We start from the raw sequence: 10,915 nt of genomic DNA, 5'->3' as shown, positions 1-10,915 counted from the left end.
CTGACTCAGAGTCCGAGTCCTGTTTGGTTGTGACGAAACTCGTGCATACCCGATAGTGAGAGAGGAGGTCTGCCATGTTCAGACTTTGATTGCAATGTTTGCAATCGATAGATACTGGAAGATAGAGCAGGGTAATGTTAGAACTCAATAAAAAAATATTCATGTTCTGATAGAAAGAAAAGGTTTAAAGAAGAAAAAAACGTGGGTATTTTCCAATGCGTATAAAAAAATCACTTTTTATTATTTTTATTGACTTATAAAAAAACCTAAAATAATCCTAACATAATACCTACTAAATATCTAATAGGTTATGTCTAGGTCGGGTAGTAGAATAGGGAACGAAATGACCCTACTATGCATAGATGTGGAAAAAAAATCAATGTTCACAAACAGATTACCTATAAAACTTGAAATTTCCATGCGACAACATGTTCCTCGGTTTGGTTCAACATGAAGTTCGCTTTTAATAATAGTTGTAGTATGATGATGAGATGATGATGATGATGATGATGATGATGATGATGATGATGATGATGATGATGATGATGATGCTTGTATAACTTATACTTAAATAAAACAAGTATTATAGAAGTGCCCTTAGCTTTACCACAAATAGGTCGGTAGATATTTTAGAATATTTTATAATATTCATAGTGCAGTAGAAGAAGAAAACTTGAAATTTCCATGCGACAACATGTTCCTCGGTTTGGTTCAACATGAAGTTCGCTTTTAATAATAGTTGTAGTATGATGATGATGATAATAATAAAGTCCAAGACAAAATGGCTCTTAAGATAAATGCCAGGTCCAAGATAAATGTCAATTAGAGCTGTTCAAAATTTCAAACCCATCTATCCTTAGGAACATTGCTTGTTTCCGGATAGAAGGGCGGTGTATGCCGTTCTTACGATTGTATTAACTTGAAAAAAGGCAATAATAATAGTAATAATAATTAAACCAACCTTTGACATGTTATTCACAACAAATTGCATTATAATCTAAATCTATTACAATGACTGGTTTTGGCACAGAAGTTACAATAATAAAAGATTAAAAGCTACACCATTTTTATAAATTGATCCATATCTCTATGGATGTCTTTACAATATTATTACAATGACTGGTTTTGGCACAGAAGTTACAATAATAAAAGATTAAAAGCTACACCATTTTTATAAATTGATCCATATCTCTATGAATGTCTTTACAATATTGAGATGTGAGATCAAAGTAGGGGCTTTTCTTCTTGAGTTTCACAAGGAACAGGAAGCCATTATCATGTGTGATATTAAATGAAATTATTTTTATTTATCTTATAAAAATTTCAGCATATTATATTACTTTCTAAAAAAATTAAGCTTTTAAATGTTATTTAAATATTTTTGAATTCATTTTCTTGAATTATGTACATATATTGCTCTTACGAGGTACACATTTCTAAGTACAATACTACTTATTTAATTACATATTTCAAACATAAACGCCATCTATCAATAGATAATAGGTACATATATGTATAAAATATAACATGGCACATGTGGTAAGTACTATGTATACTAACCTTATAAACCGGTCATGTTCATAACATTCAGTTTTTTAAACATTTACATATTAAAATATACCATTTAATTTCTTCTCATGATTCCTCATGTGAACATTCAAATGGGTTTTCCTCGTTGCCGTATAGTTACACAGTTTGCATATAAATGGTCTGTCTCCTAGATGTATTCTAATGTGGTTCTTCATATTTCCATTGTAATAGGTGGCATAGGAACAAGCGTAGCAAACGTATTTGTGTTTTAAAACATCCGTTCGTTGCATGAACGAACACAACCGACAGTGCTCCAGGATATCTCTTAGATTTGAAGAAATATTGGAATTACAATGAACACAAAAAATCCCTGTGAATACAGAACCGCTAAATCCTAGATAACCTGAAAATAAGACAAAAGAAAGAGAAAAAAATGCGTTTTACAAGTGCTTCAATAAACCACATTTTCTGTTCGTAACTACAAGTGTCAATGGATTATTTTAAAGAGATAAGTGCTACCATATTCACCAGGAACGTATAGTCAGAGACTTCAAAATACAGTTTCCTCTCAGTCAGTTATTAGGTAAAACGAAAACTTTAAAATTATCCATTTAGTTTTTATTTAACAAGACATTTTCGTAAAAATCGGAATAACGGTCCATGGTGTGATATCAAAAAGCAGGTTGATATAGTATATCGTAATTTTTGGAATGTTAGAAATGAGAAATCCGATTTTTTATAAATGAAATATATTTATTTTTCAATTTCACGCTAAAATCAATCATCACATGCCAATTAAAAAATGCCTCTTCTAGGGGTCAGACTTTAATTTTGACACCACCAAACAATGAGCTTTTCCCGTTGTTTCCCGCTTTTCCCGTTGTTTATACCTATACAATCAATGGAAAAATTCCTATCCGTTTAAACGTTGCAAGGGGTCGCGAAGGACTTCTGGGACATACTGTGTTTACATGAAAGGCACGAAAGGAATATTTTACTTCTTTAGATAGGTATGTTATGTTCTTTGAGTGAAGAGATCTCCACACCTACAAAGTTGTACGTACACTTTGCACGAATACTTACCACATTCACTTTACGATGGATACCACTACACTATAACTTCTTTTTTTTTTTTTTTTTTTTTCAGGACCAATTCTCATTTGTTTTGAATAATTTAATAACCGAAACATACATACCTTTGACACAAATAAAATAATGTAATTCAATAGGTATTAAATAGCAAGTAAAATCAACAACGGGGAACTGACACATGCACAACTGAAAAACACACTAACAAAAATTAAATTAATATTATAAACGACACTAAAACTTCATAAATAAAACTAATAAATAATACTACTAGCAATGATAACAAATAAATACAATAGGTAGGTACAATGGTACAAAACATAATATTGTAAAACTCTAGGTACCTAAACAGCAAACACATTGCTTCCTAAAACTAAATTGTTACCTATTAAATTTACTTCTAGCGGAATCGGTACCACGAAAAAGCTCAACCTTTCAAAATAAAAATAATAAACACACACGTTTTATAAAACATTTTATAATTGAAAATATAATTATTTTTACGCATACATGTAGACGTACTATATAAAAGACGTTTGAATTTATTATGAAAATATTAGAGAAAGAATAAAAGCAAGAAACGATACAATGAAAATATTTTTACTGATGACAATTTCTTTATGAACCTTTCTTCAATTGCGAATTTTCTTGGGAAAAAGAAAGATACAGATTTCCTTAGATTAACGCTCACAAACAAAAAGTAATACAAGTTTACCAAAACTGGGAGTCAACGAGGCGTAATTCTTAATATGTCAGGAATATTTGATTTTTAATATTTGACTGTCAACGTGAATAACAGAATGTCGAATCAAGTGACATTTTTGTGCCGAACTGTAACTGCAATGGTCACATTTAAATGGTTTATCTCCTATGTGACTTCGAATGTGAGCTCTCATTCGACCTGAATCGTGTGAATGATAATTACAAAAACTACACACATAAGAAAAACTTCTGTCTGGTCTGATAGGTATTTTGCATTCTTTGCAATGAGATAATATTCGCTCTGTATTAAATTCTAACGAGACTTGACAAAATTGACATACTAGATCTGGAAAAGAATGAAGTCAGGTACATATTTTAGAAACTTGTTGATATTTATAATTATCAAAATGTATGGCACGACGAAATAACAGACAAAACATTTATTTTAGATATTTCACATTTACATACCTAACATTTTGTGAGTTAGATTTTATTGCGAAAAGGCATGAGGGCTAAACATAAATAATAAGTAATCAGGACCAAATTTATTCAGCGCTCTCCAAAACCCACAGAAAAAAATCATTTTGATATATCGGATTCGATATTTACTAGTATCAACTTTGCTCACCTCCCTTTCTAAAGGTTTTTTCGTTTTCTTCTGATATCGTTAGTACTAAAATCGGTCACAATAACGACAGGAAATGCTGTTGGAAATTTTGAAATAATGTCTGCAACGTCTGAGGTTGTTTCTCTCCTACCGAATGTTAGATCGGATCATCCACCACGTGTTTAAGTCTCACATGTGTGGTCAAGTTATCTTGACGGGAAGAATTATACGAACAATGTTGACATTTATAAGGTTTATCTCCAATGTGCCTTCTAATGTGTCCCCTCATATGTCCCGAGTTATTCGAGTGATAATTACAAAAAAGGCAAACGTACAAAAAAGATCGGTCAGGGCGTAATGCATAGGAGCATGATTTACCATGTGAAAGCAAAAACTCAGTTTCAGACATTAATTTATTTCTACAATACTGACAAAAAATTAGATCTGAAATGGAGAAGAAAATTATTAGGACAAACAGGGTGGCCCAAAACATTATATGTTTGAAACGAGATAAAAACACATAATGCCTTGATTTTAGGTTCGGCATGTAAATTATGTAGTGTTGTTCACAGATATATGAAGCTTTTGTTTTTTAAATGACAATTCCCATTTTATGCTTCAGATTACTTATGGTTATATTAAAATTATCATGAAGTTTCTCTCCTCAGACTTTTTGAGCGGCTCAAGATAGAGGCTTGAAATAATCGGTCAAAGTGAATGTACTGTTTTCAAATGAACTGTCAAATGACTTTTCTGTGAATATCTTTGTCTACATTCTGGGCAGATAAATGGTTTTTCACCTATGTGCATTCTAACATGGTTTCTCATACGTGAACGTACGATCGTGTGGTATGAACAAATTAGGCAATTATATAAATGGGATTTATCTGGTCTTGGTGCATACGAACATGATTTACAATGATTGAGTAAAACTTCTGTGTTTACATGAAATGAAGATATGCAATATTGACAGACAAGTTCTGAAATCAAGTTACAAAATAATCATATTATTATGTATTTTAGATGGATACGAGTATATTATGTATGTAGATGTTGTATATACCGAAGTATAGAAATTTTCCAAGTTACCCACATGACTTTTTCAAGTTACATATAAAATGTATTATAGATTTTCAGGCAATCTCTATAGCTGAATAGGTTTCACAATAGGCTGGCACATCGGAGGTTCCGGATTAGGTTCTTGGCAGATGAGGTTCTGAATGTTTGATTTTCACATGCGTGGTTATATGACCTTTAATGGAAGCCGTATAATCGCAGTACAGACATCCAAATGGTTTATCGCCTATATGCATTCTAATATGATATCTCATATGAGTAGATTTTGATGAGTGGTATGTACAGACTAGACAATTATAGAGATAAGATTTCTCCGGTCTTGGTGCATACGGACATGTTTTACAATGAATGAGTAAAATCTCTGTGTTTGAATGGAATGAAGATTTACAATATTGACAGACAAGTTCTGAAATAACACATAAACTAGAAATAGTTCAATTAGGAAATGTATATTGTATATTCACGTTACTTGCGTGTATAAATCTCCAGCAAGAAAGGAGACTTCCTGAGCAGCGGATAAAATACTTGTATAACTTATACTTAAATAAAACAAGTATTATAGAAGTGCCCTTAGCTTTACCACAAATAGGTCGGTAGATATTTTAGAATATTCATAGTGCAGTAGAAGAAGAAAAAAATTACTAATGTCTAATTTTCATATGAAGCGTCATTTGACTTTTTTGTATAGTTTCCAAATGGCAGATATTACATTTGTAAGGTTTTTCACCTATATGACGTCTAATGTGATTTTTCATGTGTCCTGAATTGTAGGAATGATAATCACAAAACAAGCAAACAAGTTGGAAACTTGGGTTTTCTCTATATGGCACCGTACATGATTTACTATGTGTGAGCAATGATTCTATATCAGAGTTCAATCCACACTGACAAAATCGACATCTAAGTTCTGTAATCCGTACATGATTTACTATGTGTGAGCAATGATTCTATATCAGAGTTCAATCCACACTGACAAAATCGACATCTAAGTTCTGTAATAGAGAGAAATATAAATAGGTGTCAAAGTTCACCCGAAATACAATAATAGGTACCTACTACCTAACTACTACACAGATATATTCGGAGTAAAACACACGAAATGTAGGAAGATCACATTTTTTTAATAAAACGTCGATATGAGGATGTTTATTAAAATGAGTTTACTATTTGTAGGTATAACATAGTTAAAGTTTATTGTATTCCCCATTTTGCATCAAAAGTTACAATAGACTTCAATAAAAAAAATACTCATTCAGTTTGTCCCAGAAATTCTTCCCGACAGGCGACCCCTTGCTTTTGACTGGTTGAATTGGGAATTTTTCAGTTATCGTTGTTTCTAAAGGTAGAAAAAGGCCTATGCCTATGAACAATCGATTTGTGATATCAAAAAGCAGGTTGATATAGTATATCGTAATTTTTGGAATGTTAGAAATGAGAAATCCGATTTTTTATAAATGAAGAAAAATATTATGATACATAATATCGTTTTAAGCCGAATGTTTAATTTTAACATGACTAGTCAAATTGCTTTTTTTGCAAGCCGTGTACAGACAAAATTTACATGCAAAAGGTTTATCACCTGTATGGCTCCTGATATGATTTCTCATGTGATCTGAGCTATAGGTGTTGTAATCACAAAACAGACATACGTATAAATAGGATTTGCCCAATCTTGTCGCATGTGAACATGTTTTACAGTGTGCCAGTATGCTTTCCGTATTATTATCAATACAACAATTACAATATTGACAAATTATTTCTGAAAAATCAGTGGAAATGTTATTTCAACACAGAAATACAAATTGCTTAAAAATTAAAGGGCTAAAATTTGTTGTAGGGTAGGTAGTAGAAATAGAATGATTGAGTATGAGTATGATCAATTTACTTAAGATAAAAGAAATTACAGACTTTTTTATTTTATTTTATTATTTTTTACACACACAGTTGAGTCGTGGAACTAAAATGTGTCCTACCAGCAATTATAGTCAATTAATATTAGTACTAGCTGGTTACGGTTAGGTACCTCTACTTTGCTGGTCACTGATAACGTTGTATGTATTCTGCAGCAATTAAGCATAATTTTAAGCAATATCAATGTTTGATTCTTATATGACTATATAAGTTACTTTTTTTGGAACATGTATACTCACAAGAAGGACATGCAAATGGTTTATCTCCTGTGTGACTTCTGATGTGGATTCTCATGTTATCTGAACTAAAAGTATGATATTTACAAAGTAAGCATACATATAGGTAGGATCTGTCTAATCTGGACACATTTGAGCATGTTTTACAGTGAGATAGTATGTTTTCCGTATTATTATTGATGGAACGTTTACAGTATTGACAAATTAATTCTGAAAAAATAATCGAAAAATACATAGGTGTAAGATGAATGATTTGCGACAGTCCGGAATGGTGCACACTCCTCTCTATTACGTATGTCTGTGATGTCTTGTAATATGAATCGTTAAGTTACTCTTTTTGGCCGTAGTATACTCACAAAACGGACATACAAATGGTTTTTCGCCAGTATGCCGCCTGATGTGATCTCTCATGTGACCTGAATTGAGAGTATGATAATCACACCACAAACAAGCATATAAATACGTTGGGTCCATTCTAGATAAATATGAACATGTTTTACAATGCGCCAGTATTTTTTCCGTATTATTATCTATGTAGCATTTACAATGTTGACAAATTAGGTCTGGAATAATGAGTAAAAGGTACAAGATGAGAAGGTATGAGAACATTATGAGTAAAAAAGATCAAAATATTAATTTATAAAATAGATCCTTTTCATAATTTTGATTATGACTGACTCTCCAAATAAGCTTTTGTGGAACACCTAAGTAGGTATAATTATGTATAATACCTATTTATTTCATTTAGTTATGTCTGATTTTCATGTGAACAGTAAGGTGACAATTTTGAGACGTAGCATAATTGCAAAGCTGACATTTAAATGGTTTATCACCCAAATGGATCCGGATGTGAGTTCTCATTCGTCCAGAGTTGTACGAGTGATACTCACAAAACAAACAAACGTACAAATAAGATCTGTCCAACCTCGTTACAAATGAGCAAGATTTACTGTGAGATAGCAATTGTTCTGTGTTGGAATATAACAAACACTTACAATATCGGCAGTATAAATCTGAAACTAAGTAAATTAAGAGTGATACAGACTGAATTTACAAATGATCAAAATTCAATGCGAGGCAACGGTTTTTTGAGAAATGGGGAGTGGGATCTCATTTAAGATTTTAAAGTTGACCCTTCTGGGGCTACCCCTGAAATGACACAACGAATTTTCACCTAAAATAAAACAAACACATTTATTAAGATAGACTCCCAAAATTTAACCTTTCTATGATTAACTTTAGCCGTTCAAAAGTTGAAGGCTTACCATGCACTTAAATTATTATTATTATTTTTTTTTAAACAAAATTTCAGTTTTAATTTTAAATACTTTCTAACATTGTCAACCTGAAGATATAATAATTATGAACAAAAATGATCCTGTGTTATCACGACTACCTACTGAATTGTTAAGCGAGAAGGGTTTTTATGTATGTATTTATTATTATTATTTTACTTTTTTATAAAGAAGAGTATATTTTCATTTCTCAATTATAAATAAGAATTAGTTTTAACTGTGTGCCATTTTCGGTGTAAAATTGGACTTCTACGTTTTTTTTTTTTTTTTTTTTTTTTTTTTTTTTTTTCGTTTCTACCTTTCTCCGAGTTTCCCTTTCCAATTTGGTCAGGAAACGAAAAAAGGATCCTCATAACTTGATGGATGTTTCTTTGACATATGCTTCGTTAAATTGCTCTTTTTCGCTGCCTTATATTCACAAAGAAGACATGAAAATGGTTTCTCCCCCGTGTGCTGTCTGATGTGCTCCTTAATGTGAGATCGTTTAGCGGAATGATATTCACAAGCAAAACACGTGAATATGTACGTTTTATCAGGTCTCAACTTATATGAACAAAACTTGCAATGGTCCGCTATAATTTCAGCATCATTTGGAAGGAATTCATAACAATATTTGCATGTTAACATTTCGGCTGCAAGGAAATAAACAATAATATATTGTATTTGTAAAAAAAAAAAGTTGTATAAGTGGTTGGAAATATTGCCATTCTGATTGTAATTTTATTTAAGAAAAACATTAGTTTATAGATCATTGCATTTTTTTCGTTATTATTTATTTCATTACTTTATCTATTCGAGAAATCAAGGGAAATATTAATAAAATACGACTAAATATAAATAAAAAATCACATGGATATAAATTATCTAGATTTATTTCTAGAGTTTAGGAATTTGACTTTAAATTGTGTTTAGAATCATTGTTTGTCACAAATATTGTTCCTCGATTAATACACTATGCTAAATTTCATGAGTTGTTACAACAACTTGATCCACCAACTTTCAAATCTGAAGTCCACCTCACTAACCTTTAAACCACTACTGTAGAATAGAAATAAAACATAATAACTTCTAGGCACACTGGACATAGAAGCAACTAGTCTTAAGCGATCAAGTGCTTATTATAACGAAACAAAAAGTTGCATCGGACTGATAGATTGCAATTTGCATGGACATACATACCTATTTGTATGGACATACACAATAGAGAATTTACGACATAAGTCACCTTATCTTTTGTACACTGAGTAGCGTACCAAAGTTTGTTGGAATAAGTGCTTTGAACTTTGAATTAATTATTATTATTATTTATTATGATGATTATTATTATTATTAGTATTATTATTATTCCTTTAAAATTAGAGGTAGAATATTCTACCCGAACACGGTATCAAAAATACTCTCAATGATAACCAAAAAAGGGACCTTCATCAGAGTACATGTTTTATCTTAATATGCAGGTTCAAATTAACTTTCTGTGCGGAACTGTATTCACAATATGGACATCGAAATGGTTTCTCGCCAGTGTGTAGCCTCAGATGATCTCTCACACTACTAGAATAGTAAGAATGATAATCGCAAAAAACACAAACATAGTTGTACTTGGAATCAGGTCGAGGTATTTTTAAACATTTCTTGCAATGTTCCAACAACAATGTGGCATCATTTGATTGAGGTGCCTCACAATATTTACACACCAAGGTGCCTGTAAAAATCAATGTTCCATCGGTTCAGTTTAGTGGTGCATAAAGGTGCGTAGGTAAATTTATTAATAAGATTAAATCAACAGCTTGTCAAGCACGTAATCAAAATAAAAAGACCTTAGGTAATAATCACAATATTACAAAGTTTCTCGATTAAGGCACCCATACCTATGTATACGAGTAGTTGTAACCTGAGTAAGCTAACCTCCTTATGAGGGAAAATAAATGGATAACACAATTAAAATCTCTTTAAAGTTATAAGAAAACGACCATTTTTGACATATGTATATTTTAAGCAAATAACCAAGTAGATTTCCCTGTCCTGACAGAATTTATCTGAAATGTTCAGACCAAAAATCGGCCTCGCTCAACTCTGGGACCCTAAATTTGAACTTTGCGATGTGCTTTGATGCAACTTGAACCTGTACCAAAATCGGACCAGGCAATCGCGAGTTATAGCGGAACAAACATTCAAACATCCAAACCGAATGCAAAACTGTCGAGTTAAATCGTAGAACCTACTTTGTTGGGTCAATAATACTTTGTGAGAGTTTTGATAGCAAGTTCGTGTTATTAGGATAAGGGACTTTTAGCGATTATGATAGTGAATGACGAATTTTAATGTGAGAGTACAGGTGTTGTTTTCGAGAGGATTTGTAATCACATAACGTGCATTGAAATGGTTTTTCACCAGTGTGACGTCTAATATGATCTCTCATATGATCAGATTTGTGAGTATTATAAGAACAATAGAAACAAATATAATTA

The 10,915-nt window shown here is 31.7% G+C and overlaps 2 protein-coding genes across 2 annotated transcripts; both read right to left on the bottom strand.

Moving 5' to 3' along the window:
* Positions 1-1,390: 1,390 nt before the first annotated feature.
* On the bottom strand, positions 1,391-3,364 carry LOC103507615 (histone-lysine N-methyltransferase PRDM9-like). Its single transcript, XM_008472108.3, has 2 exons — positions 2,727-3,364; positions 1,391-1,933 (listed from the first exon to the last, which is right to left on the bottom strand). Exons 1-2 carry the CDS (start codon positions 2,800-2,802, stop codon positions 1,611-1,613), a joined length of 399 nt encoding a protein of 132 aa, XP_008470330.1. The 5' UTR covers positions 2,803-3,364; the 3' UTR covers positions 1,391-1,610.
* Positions 3,365-4,275: 911 nt separating this feature from the next.
* Positions 4,276-10,174, bottom strand: LOC103507629 (zinc finger Y-chromosomal protein-like; the record flags this gene model as incomplete). Its single annotated transcript, XM_026822449.1, has 2 exons — positions 4,276-5,933; positions 9,880-10,174. Coding segments are annotated over 2 exons (582 nt in total), but the record flags the coding sequence as incomplete, so codon positions are not given.
* Between the last annotated feature and the right edge of the window lie 741 nt (positions 10,175-10,915).

The sequence above is a fragment of the Diaphorina citri genome, unplaced genomic scaffold (assembly GCF_000475195.1).
Source record: "Diaphorina citri unplaced genomic scaffold, Diaci psyllid genome assembly version 1.1 scaffold330, whole genome shotgun sequence".
Lineage (NCBI taxonomy): Eukaryota > Metazoa > Arthropoda > Insecta > Hemiptera > Psyllidae > Diaphorina > Diaphorina citri.
Note: the sequence above shows the minus strand (reverse complement) of the source record. Positions and strands in the feature narration are given on the sequence as shown.

Coding starts and splice junctions, on each gene's coding strand:
- LOC103507615 (XM_008472108.3), bottom strand. CDS start 2,802: ATGTGTCAGTTCCCCGTTGTTGATTTTACTTGCTATTTAATACCTATT. Junction 1,934..2,726: donor TTATTTTATTTGTGTCAAAG/GTATGTATGTTT, acceptor TCTTATTTTCAG/GTTATCTAGGATTTAGCGGT.